This window comes from Nipponia nippon, unplaced genomic scaffold, assembly GCF_047370975.1.
Source record: "Nipponia nippon isolate SJK-2023a ecotype South Korea unplaced genomic scaffold, ASM4737097v1 scaffold_1, whole genome shotgun sequence".
Lineage (NCBI taxonomy): Eukaryota > Metazoa > Chordata > Aves > Pelecaniformes > Threskiornithidae > Nipponia > Nipponia nippon.
Window position 1 is genome coordinate 127,943,070 of NW_028262290.1, and position 21,016 is coordinate 127,964,085.

Sequence of the window (21,016 nt, forward strand, 5' to 3'; positions counted from 1 at the left end):
ATCTCAGTTTTATTATTTATGAAGAAATACTCCAATATGATTAAGTCAAGAGGAGCACTGAGAGAAACCTTTTATCAGCATTTCTGTTCAAAGGCATAATTTCTATTGCCCTACAGCTCTTTCTGTTCTTATCTATTCCCTTACCAAGTGAAATACTACCGATTTTCTCAGTTGTTCAGTGCCTACCCATCCACAATCAGTTACGCAAAATGTTTTGCATTCCATAGATCTTCCAGCTTTTCATGGTTTTTGTTTTTAAACTGTCTCTTGGCAGTCCTATAGGGCAGTGCCAGCAGGTGAACTTGTGCAGGCAGCAGGTAGATTAAGTCCCGCTTGTCTTGCGTCTGCTTGAAAAAGAGGTTTCTTTCCATCCCTACTTTATTTGTCTCTAGCCAAAAGCTTTCTCCATTAGTCATGTTTATCCTTCTCCATTTTCCTGCTAAAGAGAGATTATCTGAGCGTAGGAGTGGGGTATTTTTAAGAGGAAAATACACCCAGGTTAGATGAAAGCAAGTCCTGCTCTTGCTCCAGTAGCACAGTTGCTGGTTTCTAGCTCTGCGACAGTGAGGCTGGTGCACCTGGAAGCTGTTCCAGTAATAGGTTTGACAGTGGGAGCTGCTTTGGAAAATGTTCAAACCCATAGTCCTTTGCCACTAACATCTCCAGGCAAGGTGGGAAGTGGCAAACTAAGCCGACTCCAACAGCGCGACACTGGCAAATTGACTTTGAACTGTTTAAGATGGAAATTCAACAGCAGGACCTGGTGTTTAGAAGCTGTGAGCCAGAGTTTCAGCTATTTTCAGGATTTTAATTGAAATGAAATGGATCTGTCAGGGGGCTAGGGAGATCCTCTGAGGCTCCATCTTTCACTTTCTTCCAAATGTCACTATATGTAAATATTTTTAGAGTTGTTTTAAGAGACAATAAATCAAACAGATAATTAGATACCAACACAATGAAACAGATATTTTGCCTCAAAGTCACTAATCTTCTTAATAGAGATTATAAATAAATATTTATTACAAATAAATATTTTACTTTGCTGCCCTCCTAAAACTAGAGGGAAAAAAGGAGGAACAGAGAGTTATTCTAGTTTGGAAGAAGAGAAGAAATAGCTGACCATGAATTCTTATTTCTTATATTTCAGAAAAGCTACAGACACATAATGTATTTAAATACACATGTATATATATTTCACCCATCTTCAAATTTAAAAAGAGTAAGAAAAGCATAATTTTTCTTGCATTTAAAAAGTGTGGGTGTCCTTGAACAATGCTAACTCTAGAGTGTTAGAAATTTAAATTTTGGAAGAGGGAGTTCCTGGGTCATTGGCTATTCTGAATCAGAGCTGCAACCCTTTCAGTTTTGTTGGGTTTTGTTCACTGTTTTATGTTGTTGGTTTTTTTTTTTAAGTACGGAAAGGCTGAAATTTTTATTTATTCATTTAATCCTTTCCCAATAATCTCTTGGTTCTATTTACATGTGCATAGCTTGGGAAAGCACTGTGCGATGCCATCCCTTTCTGTGTTGTTACTGAAAGCACACAGAGTAAGTCAGGATTGTACTAATGCCCAAAAATATGTGCCTTTGCAGGTGAATGCCTTCTAGCATTTTAATTTATTGGAAAATTTTTCTTGGTCTCATCCTAGCTGAACATTTTTACCTGTATTATAAAATTCCTTTCTTGTTTTTCATACTTGTTTCCAATCAGAGCCTTCCGAACCAAATCGTTTAATTTTTTTTTTTTTGCAGTGTTGGTACATAACCTGATTTAGCTTGGCTCCTAGGAGTCACAATGGATGTTTTGTTGACCTTTCTTTCATCCTTCATTTTATTTTCTTATTTTTCTCAGTCCCATTCCCCCACCCCTTTCAGAGTGTTGTTACGGACGTAAGTTCACTAAAGATTGCGCAGTGGCAGTTCTGTTTCAGGTTTTAAAATAGGTAATTATTCTTCTGAATTTACTTATTTGAGCAGAAGAGGATGCATTGTGCCCTGAAATGTTTTGGCAGCACTGGAAGCAAACTTCCAGGATTACTTTTTACCTAACTCATTTGTGCTTACTCTGATGTCCCCTGATGTAGAGTACTACCAGAGAGCAAAATTTCTGTGTTGGAAAGCAACAGGTCAAAGTAATGATAAGGCAGAGGAGAAAAGAGAGAAAAAGAAAAGTATGCTTTCATAGGTTTTGTATTCCCCTTACCCTTCTGTAAGGTGGATAACGACACCACCATTTCCTTTATTAATCTGGCAGAGAACCTGTTGGTGCTTTAAGGGTTCTGATCTAGGAAAGCACTGAAATAAGTATGTAACTACCAGCAAGTATAAAGTCCCATTTGCTGCTCTGAGCAGCTATGCCTGCTAGCACTACACAGTGAAACTGAGAGAGCTTAAATAAAAGAAAAGAAAAAAGGAAAGACAGACGTTCCTACTTAAGTTACCTCATGCCATCCTGGGACTGTAGAAGCAGTCTGAGTTAAAATGGTGTAAAATAAAAACATGACTCAAGTTCACTGTGCATGCAGTCCGAAGGAACAAAATATATGTTTGTAGGATTTATCTGAAAATACTGTGCTTAAAATGTTTAATGTTGATGAAAGTATATTCAAAATAATAAAAAAAAAATGGCAGTTGTGAAGAACACAAAATGTGAGTAAGGTGTATTTGGAAATCTGTTAAGCATGGGGATACTTCAGGTAGCACGGGGACACAGAAACATTGGCAGGCAATTGTTCAGCACAGGAAATCAGTACATAACCTCTGCTTCTGCAGGAATTAATACCCGAAGGCAGTGTCTGAACTTCTTTGTGTCCTCCCAGGGTAATATCTGAAGTAATTCCAATTTGTACAAATGTTTCACAAGTAGCAAAATTCTCAATGTAAAAGTGGCAAGATATATTCCATCCCTGACTCTGATATGCTTCATGAACTTGCATCTAATCATTTCATAGCCCCTTCCAGGTAGAAGAAACTTTCTCTAAACATTTGCAAAGCAAATGCCCTATGAAAACTCGCCTAAAAATTCCACCTTTCCATTGACAACAGTTTGGTTGCTAACATGCTGAAGCCATGTCTATAAGACTGACTAATATAGCCATATTGTTTCCATGTCCTCCCCATATGTGTGTCTGCAGCCATCTGTTGTCTCTTGGCTTACACTGTTAAGTCCTTTAGAGAAGCGGGTTTTTTCTTTATGTCTGTACGGCACCCAGCAGAGCGAGGTCTTGGTCCTGATAAGGGCCTATGAGTGATACAATTAAATAATAGGTAAGTTAAATTAATAAATTAAATAAATTAAAATTTTGTGTTAAATTCTACCGTATGTAATTCATTGTTCAAAAAGAGTGGTTTCTAGTTTAAATGTCAGCATATGCTGTAGGCTATTCTGTGGCTGGCATAGGTCATTAAAAAATTATGGGGGTGTCAACCAACATTCAGCTGTCGGGGCTTCAAGATTAAAAGGTCAAATCTTGTATTTAATTGTGAGATTAAAAAATGAAAACTAAATAAATTCTCACAAAATGGAAACAGTAACCACTGCTTTTTACTCCAGGGAAATTTGCATAAAACTAAATGAGAAAGCAATTTATGCCATGCATCTGAATCTTGTTTGACATGTAAAATGCTACCAATATCCAAAAGATATACTCTGTGTATCTTATGAATAAGCACTTAAACACTGGTAAGACCCTTAGCAAGTCCCTGGCTTCAGCATTTCCTTGTATCAGTCTTATTTTTCCCATTATTTTCCTCTGAATGTTTCAATACCTCATCAGAATTATTTTCTAATTTGCCCTGCCAATTTGCCAAGAGCTCAGGGGATGTTTCCTTAGTGCTCTTACTATGAATACTGAGAGAACTGAAAATGTGACTGGGCAAATTAAAATAGGAAAAGTCTAAAGGCTGTTAGCTACAAAAAAAAAAAAAAAAAACACCTCTAGTTCAAGAAATCCCTGATCTGCAAATCTGTGTAGCCTGGGAGAGTATTCTGGGCAGTACCATTACATGTTTATATCATGACATACTTTTTTCATTACACTTTACCCAACCCATCATTGACCAGCATCAGACAAGGTACCAGGAAGACTGGTCTGTTCTCCAACACAGTTCTGTCACTTTTTCTGTTATGTTTTTGTATTGGGTTTGCATGGCCAGGTTTTGGTAGCAGGGGCCTACAGGGTGGCTTCTCTGAGAAGCTGCTAGAAGCTTCCCCTGTGTCTGATAAAGCCAATGCCAGCTGGCTCCAAGACAGACCCGCCACTGGCCACAGCCGAACCCATCAGCAACAGTGGTAGCACCTCTGTGATAACATTTAAGAAGGGGAAAAAACTGCTGTGCAACAGCACCCAGGAGAGAGGAGAGGAGTGAGAATATGCAAGAGAAATAGCCCTGCAGACACCAAGAAGTAGGGGGAGGAGGTGCTCCAGGTGCTGGAGTGGTGATTCCCCTACAGCCCGTGGTGAAGACCATGGTGAGGCAGGCTGTCCCCCTGCAGCCCATGTTGGTTAACGGTGGAGCAGATACCCATCGGGAGCCTGTGGAGGACCCCACGCTAGAGCAGGTGGATGCCCGAAGGAGGCTGTGACCCTGTGGGAAGCCTGCGCTGGAGCAGGCTCCTGGCAGGACCTGTGGACCTGTGCAGGACTTGTGACCCCGCGGGGGACCCACGCTGGAGCAGTCTGTTCCTGAAGGACTGCGTCCCATGGAAGGGACCCACACTGGAGCAGTTTGTTAAGAACTGTAGCCCATGGGAAGGGCTCAGGTTGGAGAAGTTCGTGGAGGACTGTCCCCCGTGGGAGGGACCCCACGCTGGAGCAGGGGAAGAGTGTGAGGAGTCCTCTCCCTGAGGAGGAAGGAGCGGCAGAGACGACGTGTGATGAACTGACCACAACCCCCATTCCCCGTCCCCCTTGCGCTGCTCAGGGGGAGGAGGTAGCGAAATCGGGGGTGAAGTTGTGCTCAGGAAGAAGGGAGGGGTGGGGGGAAGGTGTTTGAAGATTTGGTTTTATTTCTCATTACCCTACTCTGATTTGATTGGTAATAAATTAAACTAATTTCCCCGAGTTGATTATAGTTTGCCAATGACAGTAATTGCTGAGTGATCTCCCTGTCCTTATCTTGACCCACGAACCTTTTGTTATATTTTCTCTCCCCTGTCCAGCTGAGGAGGGGGAGTGATAGAGCAGCTTTGGTGGGCACCTGGCATCCAGGCAGGGTGAGCCTACCACAGTTTTTAATTGCAGCATTATTGCTTAAACATCTTAAATACCTTTAGATACTCTTCTCTTTGAAGGTTGTTTCTTTTCCACTACCCTTAACAGTTGGTGGTGCTGCCAAGTTAGTTCATATTCAGAAGGATTCAGCTTTAAGGTGAACGGAGTTTTGCTGTTCTGAGTGTTCATGAATGAAGTGCTTGGACGTATATTGTTGTAAGCCTTTGACAACAGAGTTCACTGTTCCTTGAGTTTCTACATGAGTAAAACTGACAAAAATACAATTTTTCTTTCATTTCCTCAACAGTAAGACTGAAAACTAAATGTTAGCGTGAAAGAAAGATGTTACAGTCCTGGTTTTGTGCATTCATATTCCCTGTTTTCCAGCCCTTATACTTCTGTGTTAAGCTACATGTCATGTATTTGGGAGAAAACTTGTTTAAACTGATGAAAACGAGGTTGAGAAAGAGTGGCTTCTGCCAAAACTATATTTCTTCAGACCTTGGCTTGTGTAGGATGCTAAATTCCAGTGCCCTTACCCACGTCCGCAAACCTTATTGCAGCTTGTAAAGTGATGAGCTGTAAAAGGATAGGATTACAATGTCAAAACTGTAAAACTTTCTGTAATCTGTTCTTGAAGGCGCTGACCACTATCAGTTAGTCATAGCTGTTTTCTGAAACAGTAAAATCTGATGAAAAACGGGGTATGGTAGAGGCATCACTGATCTCATTATGAGCTCAGGAGAGAAGGAAGGATATAAAAAATTTATTTCCATAGCTGCCTTTGTAAAGGTGAGAAGATAGATGAAAGGAAGGGTAATAAAAAGGGAAGAGCAAGCTTTGGACAAATGGAGAGCACCAGAACTGTATAGACCGGGGAAAAAAATAGCAAAGAAATGGCAAATAATTAATCATAACAGAATTCGTTTTCATGGCAAAAGAAAAAAGGAAATGTAACAATGTAGGCAAAGTTTTGGATGTGGATAAGAAGAAAGATGAATATGAGAAACATAAATGAAAGTCAATTTTTTTGCAGATTCAGTCTTGCCACAACAAGGAAAATAGTTGGAGATGTGTATATGAAGGCACTCCAACAGTCTTGCTTTGACTGGAGACATAAATACTAGCCTGCTTTATATTGTTAGTGAAATGTAAGTCAATGTGGCATCACAAATAATCTACTTCCTTTTCATTCTTGTATTCAGTTCAAGATGTTACTGATTATCTGTAAGGCTCTCCATCATCTGGAATGTTGAAGGTGTGGAAAAGTTTTTTGAGGACCCTGGGACTGAATTTTCAGAAAGTATTATTAAGTTGTTTTTCTGCAAGACTGCATCATTAAATTCACACATCTTGGTCTGATGCAGTGATTCCTTTGTTTGATTTGCTGCTTGATTTGTTTTTCTTCCTCATAATGCAGCTCCCAATATTAGAAAATGTTGAGCTTATATGCTTTATAGGACATGTTGTTCGGTAAGTTGACATTGGTTTTTTGTTTTGGTTAGTTATTGAAATGATTGACTTTTATTTTGTGGTCAGCTGGTTAACCTTTGAGAGCTGTGGCTGAATGAGTTTGAATCATTGTTCACGTGTTTCTGGTACTGTGTGTGTCAGATCAAGCTGAAAGGTCGGTTTCTCAAGGAAGCGTAATGTTTTTCTTTTGCCTCACATTTGGCCTGTCAAAGAATTTATAAGTCTCTGTTCATGCATAAGAGAGATCAAATCAGCACTGCTATTTGTACACAAAATAAAAATGGTATCCAGGGTACTCTCTTTCTCAGCACAGTGAAACACAAAAGTTGGCACCTAGAGAAAAGCGCAGTGAACACTGTGAACGAGAATTGAGAGCATCTGCACAATGCTGGCTATAAATCTGTTGTTTCATCTATTACTGCTAAAGAAGTTGACTTCAGAATAGTCCTTTTTTCTGAAGGTCTTTGTGATGTTGCTGCTTACCTTTACAAAACATTAAAACATTCATAATTTGCAGAACAGTTTTAGACAGATACTGCAAGAAGATCAGTCTTAGAAAGGTTGATTAGAAGAGACCTCTGCTCAAGGTGCTACTTGAAGCAGGACAATCACTAACATTGGATCAGGTCAGTGACTTCGAATAGAAACTCTACCACTTCTATGAGTAACCTCTTCCAGTGCTGCACTGCTTTCTAATGAAGAATATTTTCCTAATGACCAATTTGAACCTTCCGAGGGGCCATTTTGGGCCATGGTCCCTTCTATATCATCTGCCACTGCTGGGAAGAGTTTGATTACATCATCTTTATAGCTCCATGTCGTTGCAGGCTCCCAGCAGATCCTCCTTAGGCTCCTCTTCATCAAAATAAACAAGCCCAGCTCCTTCAGCCTGTCCTCTGGGCCTGTAACCATAATAGTAGCCCTGCACTGGACCCTCTCCAGTTTCTCAACATCCTTCTTGAACTGGAGGCCCAAAATATTATTCAAGGTGAGGGCTCACAAGCACTGAGTAGAGGGGGGTAATGACTTTCCTTGATCTGCTGACCACACTCCCCCTAATGTAGCCCAGTGCACTGTTTACATTATTCGTGATAAGAGAACTTTATTACTTTATAAACAACTCAGCAGCCACTGTAACCTCCAGATCCTTTTCAGCAGTCCTGAAACATAGCAAGTTCCTTCCCCATCTGCGCTGGTGCATTGGGTTTTTTCTCCTCAAGTGCAAAATTTTTCACTTACTGAAGTTTCTAAAATAGAAACCTCAAAAAGGATTCTTTTGCCTGGGCTTCCAGTGTCTTATGGTGTTTCTGAGTTGAAGTTCTACCAATCAGCATGGGAGCCACACCTCCTGGTCTTGCATCATCTGAAAATCTACTGAGCATACATTCTGTCTTCTCATATGGGCTGTTGATGAAGATACTGAACAGTATCTTCATAGCAGGCCATTTGTTGCTGCGCTCATTTCCAACCACCAACTGGACATCAAGCCATGCACTCTAGTCTTTGAGCTTGGGGTCTGACCGATTTTCAGCCCACCAACAATCCTTTCATTCAGTCCATACTTTCTCATATTACAAATGATGATGCTTTTGGAAATAAGTGTCAAAAGCCTAACTAAAGTAAAAATACATCGCATTCACTCCTCTCCCTTCATCTGCATGGCTGGTCATTTCATCATAGTGGGCAACCAGATTGGTCAAGCGTGATTTGCTCTTGCTAAATCCTTATTGACTTTTCTTGATTATTGTCTTGTCCTTTACATGTTGGAAATTGATTCCAAGAGGACATGCTCCACGATTTTTCCAAGGACTAAGGTGAGGCCAATTATCATATAGTTTCTTAGAACCTCCTTCTCACTTTTCTTTAATATGAATGTAAAATTAACCTTTCTCCAGTCATCAAGGATATCCTGTAATAGCAGTGATTTTTCATGGATGATAGCTAGTGGTGTTGCAATCATATCATCAGCTCTTTCAGCAGCCGTGGGTGTATCCCATGTGACCCCATGTGTTTGAACACATACTGTTTCTTCAGGTATTCACCAACATGTTGCCCTCCAACTCTTAGCCATCCTTCTCCTTCCCAAACTGTACATGCAGAAGTCTGGGAGCAGACTTTGCCTAAAAAGCAAGAGGCAGAAATGGTATTGAGTGCTGTGGCTTTTTCTGTATTATCTATCATTATCTTATCTCCCTTAATAAGCAATAGACCTACATTTTTCTTTGAACTTCCTTTTGCTGCTTTCATACTTGTAAAATTCCTTCTTGTTACCCTTTAATGTTCCCCATTAATTTTAGCTCCAGATGGGTTTTGTCCTTCCTAGTTTTGTTCCTGTGTCCAAACAATGATTATGTGCCTGTCCTTTGTTTCCTGTCATCATTTCCATATATGTTTATACATATATGTATATCCATATGTGCTTTTCCCATTTTAGTTCATTAAGAAGCTCCTTACTCAGTCAAGTGAACCTTCTGCATACCTTCTCCATATGTGCTGCTTCCTCATGTATTTCTGGGTTGGGTCCCTGTTCTATGACAGAGGAAGTCCTCCCCACTAGATTAGCAAGTCTGTTCACAAAGATGCTCTTCCCTCTCTTTGCCAGGTAGACTATTCTCTAACTTGTCTTTCATCATCAAATTGGGTGCCACAAGCAAAATAGTTGAGGCACAGCTAGTGCCACCAAATATGTAGCCATATGTGGTCTACTGGATACATCTGCTGCTATCCAGGCTTTTCCCTTTTGCCATAGGATTAAAGAGAAACACCACCAGGATTCCTGTCGCCTTCACCCTTGCTCAGGAGCAGAAGAACATTAGGTGACCCCAAACAGTATTTTGGCAACACCACGAATTGAGGCTCCATGCAAGCAAGAAACCTCCCTAGCTGATGAGTCTGGCTGGAAGAGAGTCACCAACCACTCACTGTCACTCATTACTTTCTCTTGGTAGTGCTCTGATATGGTGTCCAACCTGGATTCTTTCTCTGAGGGAGCTTGTTCTTCCCCTCTGCTGCCTGGGCCCTGCACCACTGGCTGCTGCAAGAAGTCACAAGCTTCCAGTTTTTACCGTCTTGGGAGTGCATGTCCTCTTCCCACTGCATCTTGCCTCGGTTGCACCTTCCCTGTCTGTCACATAAGCTTTTACACCTTGAAAGATCCTGTCAATCACCTGTTTGTCACCCCTGATGCAATAAAACACACTTGCCTCTTCTTGCAGCTCCTCACCTGCTGCTGCGGCAACTACAACAACGCAAACCTTCCTCCAGGGAAATCACCGTCAGGGGTCCATCTGCACAGACGTTGCAACAGCACTGCCGGTGACAGCAGGGGCAGGGGTTATGTCTTGTAGCAAGTCATCACCATTTGGGTGTTGTCTTCTTATGCAAACAGCATATCTGCGTCTCTCGTGTGTCAAATGTCAAGTTAACTGTCTTGCTTATTTGCACATCCCGCTGGCAGCGCTCCTTGGTGCCCTTCCTGAGGGTACCAGGTAAGTCAGGAACTCCAAGTGCGTTCACTCAGCCTTGTGCAAGATTTCCCACTTGGCAGGAAAGCTCTTACACTGTGAGTTCCCAGCCACAGTACGCTCCTTTGTGAGTGCTGGGTCTGCCGAACGTTTCTGCTCCCCATGCTGGATCCTAACAAGCTGAAAGAACGGTGGCTGTAGTTTACTCAGCACCGGTCTCACTTGCCAAATGAAGAGATACCATTGTACAGTTGAAAAGGTTAGTTTCAGAATCTGCTCAAGTACATAGAACTGTCTAAAAGCATTTTAAGATCATTTTACTGCAGTTCTCATCCATGAATAAGAAAAAATAGCCTGGGAATCATGGAAATATTTATTACCAAAAGTTAAATATTTTTATTCACTTGTAGGAGATAAACAGAGTTTCAATTACTGGCTAATGATTTTAGAATTTGATTATGGTATTTTATCGTAAAATACTCAAATACTGTCGCCTTTCCCTATCTTACAGCTGCACTTGCGGTGCAATGGCAATTTAAAATTTATGGTAGATTATTTCTTGCAGTCGCTAGGTGTACGTACTAGGAAAAGGTCTTCTGCAGGGACATTGTTTGAATAGAAATATCAATGCAGATACGCTTGCATAGGCTGTGACAGAACTGCAGACTTCGAATGAGGTTACTCTTTCAGCAACTATAAATTGGCAATATAAAATCAATCCCTTTGAGGCTTAAGTGGTCAAAGTACAAGGTTTAGTAAAATAAGGTGAGAGTATATTACTATAAGGGAATAGCAAAGAAAAAATATTTAATGTCTGTAGATTGTAAGTGTGAGGAAAAGGTGTGTAGGGAAAAAGTTATATTGCTAGATCTTGCAAAATGCTACTGTTCTTTTTAGTTATCAGTTGCTTTTGGATATATGCTATATTAGTTCAAAATTTCCTTTGCTTGGCTCTGACTGTTTCTGATGGAGATTAAGATCACTTGTACCTTTAAATCAAGACTGATTCATTCTCTTTATTCTTGCTGATCAGTTTGGGATTTTTTTCATTTGAAATGTAATTCACACTCTAATGTTCAACAATCTCCATCAAACAAGAGTATGATAGAATTGCAAAACTCCTAAGAAAAACAGGAGGCTGAAAAGTTACTTTGCCTTTATCTGAATATCTTGAATTCAATTGTGTATTTAAACAAACAAAAAACTGCTTAATACTGTTTGTGACTAAGCTTTGAAGGAATTCTTAGCTGAGGTAGTTCCCATTGCTTATTAGCATGTGGCTAGATAATAATGCTTAAGGCCTAGGCCTTAAAATCAGGAATCTTTTTTTAAATTACACTTGATGCATATTTATTAAACATAACTTGATAATTTAAAGTAACTGCTTTATAGTATGTGAGTTGAAAATAGTTTTCACCTAAATATTACGTAAGACGTTGTGTGGAAGTGCAGTTGGCTGAGATAGAAGTGCAGGTTTTTTATACATACAAAGCATCATGTGTTACACAAATAAATATGCCAAAATACATGGCAGTAATGCATCCTTGAGGTATGGTATTAGGTCTCATGAAATATATGACTTGAAATTAAAAAAAAGGAATTTTTCTGAGGTTTCAAAGGAATTGCTGTGGAAATTACTCTGCCAGACAGCCATTGCTGTGGTACTGTGTTTGCACAAGCAAAACCACGTAGCTAATCTGTAAAAGAAATATGAATTGTTAACCTTTCTTGGATCAATGTAGACAAATTTTTATTTGACTCTTTAAAAGGAAAAAGAGTACTATTAATAAACACTGAAACATGAAAAGCAAATCCTGTTTCTGTGAAATGACAAAGTAATTTAAAATTCTTTTAATAACTACAGTTGGAAGGTGATTCTCTTTATTTCAAAAATTTTCTCAAGAACAAAGGAATAGGAAAAGTTAGAAGATGTCAAGGCTTAGCCTACCACTTCTACTATGTATTATAGAAAGTTGGGGTCTTTTAATGCTAATAATTTCTTAATTGTAGGAGGAGGAATTGGAGACCCAGATTTCATTCCTACAAGGACAACTAAACGACTTGGAAGCCATGTGCAAATATTGTGCAAAGATGATGAACACACATCTTGGTAAGTGCAGTACCCTGTATTAACCTGTAAATCTTTGCAAAGGCTCTTTTCATGTTTGTATTAGAACTAAAATAATATTTATGTAGTACAGTGCATAGTATTTTATAAGCCATGAAGAAGATTGAATTGGTGTACCCAGTTGTTCTATCAGATGCTACCAACCACTGTATCTTTATACTGTCATACTTTTAAACTTGGCAGTATGATAGCCACTGATGCTAAAAAAAAGTAGAGACATTTTGGCACAGGTGCCCTTTGTCTGTTCCTAAGATTTCTTGTGTTGTAAGAAGCATGCTGGAGCTCACAACATGTGAGCTTACCCTTTTTAAGCCCGTTTGCAGTTCAACAGTCCCAGAATGATACTTGATGTGTGCAGTGATAGTTGTATAAAATTCATATGCTTCCATTAAATGTAGCATCTTCACAATCTATGCTGATCACCTTCAGTATGTAAAAATGTGTTACTATAGGCTGGCTAGTTTGTAATATTTTGCTCAGACCAGGAGAAATACAGTAACATAAAAGTCAATACATTGGGAACAGAATCAGCAAAGACTCCAATCTAAAATTCAACTTATATATCGCTAAGACAAATCAGAGAAAGTAAACAAAAACCTTGTAATCAATTCAGGTGTAAATAAGCTTAGCTATGCTTTGATAAAAGCAGCATTTTTAAGCTGTGTTGAACTGAACTCCAAAAGTTAGTATATTTAGTCATGTGAAAAAGCATTGTTGTTAAGAAATCAGTCACAACTGCAATAATTTTAAGGTTTATTTACAGCCTGCAACATCTAAGCAAAATAAATTGAATAAGTTGAATATTTCAGTGGGTAGAACTAAGTATATGATACCTAAGTTTGCCAGGTCAAAAAGATCAGATGTGAAAGCCGTATTATACTTGTATTTTCATTTTCTTTTATTCTAGTGTTTTAGTAGCCACTGTTATGAGCCTAGGAAAATCTATAAATACTGTGTTATTTGAAAGTCTGGAATCACAGCCTTCAAAAGCCAAGTGTAAACCTCTAACCCCAACAGCTTTAGTCTGATGTATTGTATTGCTTCTGTGAGGATACGTGAGCAACGATGAGACTAGAAGCAAGTGCAAGGGATAAATTTTTAGCTACTGAAGTGATGGGGAAAGATTACTGGGTCAAGAAGAAAAGCTGAAGTTTCTTTCCCTTAGGAAAGAAGGCTCAGAGTGTTTAGCAGGGATATCGGTTCAAGTACAAGCATTTCCCCAGCAACTGCTCTAGACTAGAGATCAGAATAAAACCAGACAAAGGCACTTAAGTAATCTGTTTTTCAGCACTGGATCCATGAAATGAGAGCAAAAGATTTGTGATAATATCCAGGTGTTAAACCCTTATTCCCAAATATATTAGAAACAAAGCCATTTGGAGCCAGCAGTCTCCGGAGAGCATGGTGGAGCCATTTGCTACCCTCACAGGGCAAGGAAAGCCACCCCCTGTGCAGCTTTGGCTGCGGGGTGCACTGGGTGCATCATGGCACCCCTGCAGCGCTCTCAGAGCCTTCCAGCCTAATTTCTTCTAAGTCCCACTCCCTATACTTCTTCACAATATTCGTGCACATCTTGTCAACATCATGGGCTATTAACTTTGTAAATTTGGGTCACGCTAATACATTTAAATCCTATAGAGATTAACAGTTATGCGCGATAAACAGAGCACAAGAGAGACTGAGATACCACCGACCTTCACAGCTTCTGCACTTGTAGCAAACTGATCAGGTTAGGTATCCCCAGATCAGCCAGCAGATGATCCATGGGAACGCAGGGAAAAAAACACCAGGATTATTGCTGGCCTGACCTGTGCAAAATTCCTTCTGACCTGAAATGTGTCCATCACATTCATCCCACTGATCTGAACAGCACGTGCCAGCAGGCTGTCCAAGAAAATGGATTCTCTGTTGCACCATAGAACACCCGCTGAGGATTATCCCCAGTGTCCATCTGCTGCTCAGGCCTTCAGGGAATGGCAGCAAAAGAAAACGCAGAGCATATCTGGTCCGTTCTGGGTTAAGGGAAAAGTTAGCAGGGGCTGCTACTGCACCTGGTCTGATTCTCCCTTAGGTATCTCGTACCCATGAAAATTGCTTCATTTCAGAGACTGCAGAGCAGATAATGAGTTATATCACTCCTCTTGTAATCTGTCGGGACATTGGATTTCAAGAATATTACTTCTTCCTGTGAGGTTGAATTTTTCTGACTTCATCACCCAGCTTTTGTCTCTTGTAGCATTCTTGATATCAAGATTGAATATCCTCATTTAACTTACCCATATGCAGTGATTAAGTAATCTCTAAACACTGTCTTTGCTAGGTAGGACACTTGAAGGTTCATTTTATATGGGTTGCTTTTTAGACCTGGTCATTTTTGTGGTCTTCCTTTCAATTCTTCAGGGTTTTCATACATCTTTGAAGTGAGTTAATGAGATCAGGATATGCTGTACCAGCAGTGGGCTCAGCAAAGTGGTTACTTAGCAAAAGGAAGGTCATCTCTCTACTCTTATGTATGTGGCATTCCTCTTTTTAAACATTTTAATGCAGCATCACATTAGTGCTCTTTGATACAGTGACAGGTTGATATATAATAATAATCCATTATGACCTTCAAAATTTGGTGAATCACAGCTTTCTAAACAGAGTATTTTATCCTGTAGGACTAAGCAGGAAATATTTATTTCCATATGTGTTCTTTCCATTTGATTATATTAAAATTCACTTCTTGTCATTCGGCTTTTTAGCTGAATAATTCACCTAACTCTGTACTGTACTCTGTTTTCTTCTGCCACTCTAACTGCAGACTTAGCCATCATACATTTAATAGTTGTCTAAATTATTGATAAAAACATATGGATATGTAAAATTTGAGGAACCTTCCAGAACTAATTCCCTTAACAAAGAGTTAGACAACATTTTTAAGAATTATCAATAAGTCCATTTTTTAGTCTAAGGCCTGCCTTTTAAATTTGATAAAGTTTAAAGTTCTTATTTTTAAAAAAGCATATTTTTTTTAGATTGAGATTTTAAATAGTTTTTTCCAGACTTTATTACTCAGCCAACATTCTTTTTCCTGTATTGGCTTGCATTGTATTTGCAGGCCACTTTTTAACAAAACAATATTAACTCGAGCTTATAAAAATGCATAACCAGTGACCATTCACCACAGAATTATTTAATTGGCACTATAAATCAGAATGTCAAACAATTATAGAATGTTCTTTTTGCGGTTTCTTGTGAAACAATTCAGAATTTTTTGACTGTGTTTTCTCAGGTTCTTTCCCGTACAAGGAGGATCCTGCTGACAGTCAGGAGCAGTTACTTCATGACAGAGATGTCATGCGTTGTAGCTCGGAAGTGATCAAAACAAACATGAAGTCATCTACTCTATTTCAAATCCCTAGTAATTTATAATCTATTTATATCAAATCCAATTATACCAAGTATATTTTTATATTATGTCTTTTTAGAAAATAATTCTGTTTATTTAAAATCTCAGGCAGAATTCTCCTCTTGGCGATATAATGATATTGCATTTCTTTACCAAGAGCATTGTATTTCTATAGGTTACAGCAGATACCTGCTAATACTGCATTTTCTTTGCATAGAGCATGAGGAGAGACCAGAGGGATAGAACAGCAGTTTTTATTTTGTTCATATATTCAAGGATGCTTTCATTAAATGTTTATCTTCTTCCGTAAATAAACCACACTGTACCATGCAGCAATGACATAATTAACTGCTTGTAATATCAGGGGATGTTACCATGGGAATGAATGATGGTTCTGAAATATTACTACTTAGCGCTACGTGTAGAAATTAGAAATAGGTTTTTGATTATGAAAACAGAGGAAAGTCATTCTGTGATCTTTGTCTCCTTCTTAGGGCTGTGCATTAGAAAGAGCTTTACTCTTTGTCCCCCTCTCCCTTAATCACTGAAGAACTGCTAAGGTGGAATGCCTTTTAATGCCTCCAAGGACAAATGTTGAAATTTTATATGTAAAATGACCAGACAGGAAAGCAGATTTTACTTCTGTTCCCCCCCTTTTTCACAAGCTTGTCATAGCTTTCAAAAAAGAAAAAATAAAAAAAAGTCCTGTGTTCAATTTTTCCATTAGTGAAATGAAGATACATCCAATCTTGTAAGCCTGTCCTGCGGCTTTGTTCGCAATATAAATGCAGAATGTTACTCAGCTGATAGTGAAAAAGTATAGCTGCCATAGCTATTACTGCTCCAGCATCATCACAGATACATTTTCTTGATGTTACCTTTTCACATACGCTGTCCTTTTCCAGGAAAGAATGTTGTCCCTGGTGCATTCAGTAATATGGTAATGTTCTTCAGCATTTTTCTTTCAGTGCGGTACTTTTGTGTTAGTGCACATAAATACCTCAAGGCTCAATGATTCAGAAAGCCGTAATATACCAGTTAAGTATTACAATATTATAACCTGTCATAATGTTATTTACTTTTTGAAGAATTTTGATTGTTTCCACCTTTCTTTCGCTATGTGGAAAGAAGAGCATCAAGCTAGTAAGTGCATTCATAAGAAGATTTTCCCTGGTAAATATGACCTCTGTCTGATGTCTTAGAGCAGATCATGAATAACTTGTTTAAGAGACATGCACCCAAACATCACTCAGAGGGCCCCACTGTATCTGCTGGAAGACTCCTCACTTGTCCTTAACATTTGACATGGAACTGAGTCTGAGGTGTTAGTTCAACACGAAGTCAATCTGGAGGGTCTCAAAGAGCAAAGCTTCATTCCACCCCAGGCTGAAGCCAACACGGTGCTGTTAAATGGCAGTTCAAGTGACACCAGTTAATGACACTGCCATCTGACACCGTCTGCTCTTCTAGTATCTTCAGGGTTTGGAGCATGTCGGCACTGGCCCAGGATTAAAGCATAGCCTCTTAACAAAAAGTGAATCAAAACCCTGGAGAAGTATCAATCTTCCATAGGCCAGTACTAATATGAGAGATTGTGAGGGATGTTTATGAGCTTGCCAGTTTTGTTCCAGAGAGAAAAGTGCTGAATTTTAAAATGTCATCTGTTTATAAGGGACAGGAACCAATCCATCACTGTTCTCTGAGACAGAAGAACCTGCCATTTGTTTCCAACAGAGATATAGTTTCAGACCTCCACGTATGTGAAAGTTTACCAAATAATTACATATGTAGTACAGGAAGTCCTTTTCACAAGAGGCAATTTAAAGGAACATTGCTTCAGTGTTAACTTGGATATGGGGATCTCTATAGAAACTATTCATTTTTTGATGGGCAATTTATCAGGTTATGAAAGTAGAGAAACTAAGGTCATTCCACACTTGCTTTTGCTTAAGGGCAGCACTATGTAAATGCAGAAGGTTGCTTCCCCAGCTAGCTGGGATTCAGAAGCAATTTAAGTGCTTTCTTACAACATGGAGCCTCAGCTAATAAGCCCTGCGGACTTATACCAGCTCTGCAAAGAGTTAGCTCACAGAGTTCTGCACAACACCCTAGAAATATGGGCAAAGGTACCCAATTATACAGAAGATACATGAGTCTGCCTGGTTTTATTAACTTCATCTTCATACTGGTACTGCTAAACTTGAGCCAGCTGCTAGAGAGACATTCAGGTGGGTCTCAGAAATATATTGCTCAATATCCAGGTTTTTAAATAACTTCTTGTCTTGGAGGCAACATCACAAAAACCTCTCAGCTCTGACCTGCATCTAATAAGTTTATGCTTAAGCATGCTGACTCTGCTAAGCCAAAGCAAATAAATCCTTCTCTGAGCTATCCATACAGGGCTAATTGGGTTGTCCTTATGGTGCATTTTCTAATGTGACTTCTGCTATCTGTAATATGTTGCTATGTCCTTCAATAGTATTCCAGTACATCTCTGTCCCTCCAGTGTGGATTATGGAAGGGATGTGGAAAGATGACGTTTTCATCCCCCATTCTTCTAAACACCACCAGCATTCTGCCCCCAAAGTGACATGCCAGTTCTTGGCTTCCATAGGTAGCCTGTAGATAACTGTACATACTTACAAAATGCCCAGAAGTTATGGCATCTCAGTAACAAAAAAGTGAAAGCTAGTCTTTTGAGAGCTCTTTGGATGGGATGACAGGACATGTCCCTGACACAGCCATCAAGCAATGTTGGCAGTTGTGAGATTCACTTACACTTACACTGCCTGACATCTCCCAGACAAATATTATTTGGAAGACTCATTAAACACAGTTCAAAGCCACCTTTTCACTGTGTTTATTTCAAACACCATGAGCAAGGAAGGAAAAATATAAAAATAGAGGAATAAAAACTTACAGGATATAGTTGCTAGTATAATTTTAGTTATTGTGTGAAATAAATAGTACCTTTAAAGGCTTAATTAGACTGACTTCATCCATCCTTCCTTAACAGTGAATGCAGTTGTTACAAAGATGCATTTCGTTGTAAAGATCATTTGTAGTGGGGGAGAGAGAGGAGAAAGTTGACTTAGTTGCTCATTATTTAGAGGCTGATATATTGCCCAATATAGATCTGGATGCAGTGCTTGTAAAATATATGCAAGATAGTACTGAATTCTTGTTTTCTGCATCATGTGATGAGATGAAAGGTTATGACATTTTTGTAAGGATAAAATGAAATGGAAATTATTCTGCTGCCCTGGGTTGAAATGAAATACTTTATCATTTGTTGAGTTAGAAAGTGCATTAAATGAGTTCTGTTATGCTTGGGACATAAATAAAATAATCTGTCATTTATAAACTCAGTGTGATTAGAAATGCTGTAAGTAAAAAAGGCCACATCAAGCACAGCCCCATGAGTCTAAGGGGATTGCCCCTTTGGTTAAGAATAACGATGTAAAATAACCTATAAAACCAGCTTATAAATAATGAACATTAACAAATTGATTAAACTGAATACAGGAATGGTTACTGGGAAACAAATATTTGTTGTATAGCATAACTTCCAGACTCTCGCTTCTGGTCATGCTATATATATATATATGTGTATATGTAGGAAGAACAAAAGTGTAATTCTTCATGCCCCATGAATTTAAACCACCTTTTTGTCCCCTGAGGGTAACTCTTAAGGTCAAAAACACACAGTTCAGCTGACAGAGAGCTACTTACTTTCTACAACTGTGCCAATCCTGAAAGTCCCACTGTGGTAGACACCTACAAACCCTTTCATCCTGGCAATCTGGATGAAAAGGAGATTAAAATGAAGAAGTTTACGCACCCCATCATTACCTAAATTAACACCTTTCTCTGCAAGTTTCAGCAAGTTCCTGTCACAGTGTTTACTTCCATCGGCTTCTTGCTTCCTTCCATCTCTGTGGTGAACATCTCCCTGCCACTGACGGCCACTGGCAATCCATCCTTTCCTTCCCGTCATGTCTTAGGCAGTGATTTCTCTTCTGATGTCAGCTTTGAAGGAATAAAACCTAGGTAAATTCTGGCATGACTGAATTGTTAATTTCCCCACTATTTCCATAAAGATCTTTTGTATTATTATAGCTGAACCTTGCCATAGTTACTGTTTTGCTTATTATTATATTCTTCAAGATCAACCTTTAATTTAAATCATTATAGTTATATAACAACCAACCAAGTGAGCAGGGGCATATATGATACGTTTCTTTTGCTCTTCACACTTTGTTCAGCCTTTCATGTTCAGAATTCATGTCATTGCTAGAGGACGGGCACAGAGCTGCTTGAATGATCCCAGACAACTGTTTTCACTGAAGAGGACTGCAGTAAGTAGATGTGCCAGGTGACATGGAAAAGTCCCCATCTTCAGAACAGAGCAGCAGCGTGACTCAAAATTGTACAGCAGTGGCAAACAGAAAATCAGTACATTTATCAAAACTGCACAAGACATTCAAAAGTGCAGGGAACAAAATTAAGGCAAACAGAGGAAAATGGCTTTCCTTTAACATGCATTTCTGATTATTTTTATTAATGTGAATGTAACCACACTTCACAGCTTGGGTTGACTTGCTTTTCAGTTATAATCCTGGCACAAATCCAGCAGTACTGTCAGTATTCCACTCCTAACGACTTCTGAATAAGTAGTACAAATATGTCTCAGGGCTCACAGTATTCTTTTTTTTACTAGTTTAAGTCAAAGCTAGTGTAAATTACAATCTCTTCTACTAAGCAAATTCATTCATTTCTGACATCCAGCTTCTCAGGCAATAAAACAGAAATTGCAGTCATCTTATGCAAAACCCAAATACACTTTGTGGATACTTAAAGTCTTTAATAGCGTAACACTGATTTTAGGAGTACTGCCCCATCTTCTCATGGCATGTTTGACACCAATATGTTCTTCTATTACAGAAATGCCATAGGTTAGAAACAAAACTTTTTAATGAACAGAGAGAATATAGATAATAGACTGAGATTTCTTAAATGAAGGAATAACCACAGAGTAATCATAAAAGTCTCAAAAAATTACAAAAAAAGGTTATACAATACATGTGACTAATTAACACTAAATAGTTTGAATGATGCAGTGAGGTCTATAAATCACCCTCACTCCTTCTTCCCTGTCTCCTGGAGATGGCACTTCAAGTAAGTGCCTTTGCTATACCAACCTCTATCCTTAAAGAGAACTGAAAAGTCCTCTAGTTGTAGTCAGGATCCATAATTTCTTTGTGTACGTTACATGAAAATGGAAAACGCTTGTTTCAAACTGCGTATTCCTTTCTAATAAAGAGTAGTCTTTAGTTTTGATGCTTTA

At 39.0% G+C, this 21,016-nt stretch overlaps 1 protein-coding gene across 10 annotated transcripts in view; it reads left to right on the forward strand.

Annotated features, from left to right (window-relative positions):
• Window positions 1-21,016, forward strand: part of TBC1D5 (TBC1 domain family member 5) — a 318,020-nt gene that overhangs the window by 279,165 nt on the left and 17,839 nt on the right. For 8 of the 10 annotated variants that reach the window (XM_087771855.1, XM_087771860.1, XM_087771874.1 and 5 more), the window contains 2 exons: window positions 8,468-8,500; window positions 12,161-12,260. In XM_087771855.1, the coding sequence (XP_087627981.1) occupies window positions 8,468-8,500; window positions 12,161-12,260 (133 nt within the window). The remainder of the gene's footprint in view (window positions 1-8,467; window positions 8,501-12,160; window positions 12,261-21,016) is intronic. The other 2 variants (XM_087771821.1, XM_087771850.1) reach the window with 1 other exon arrangement.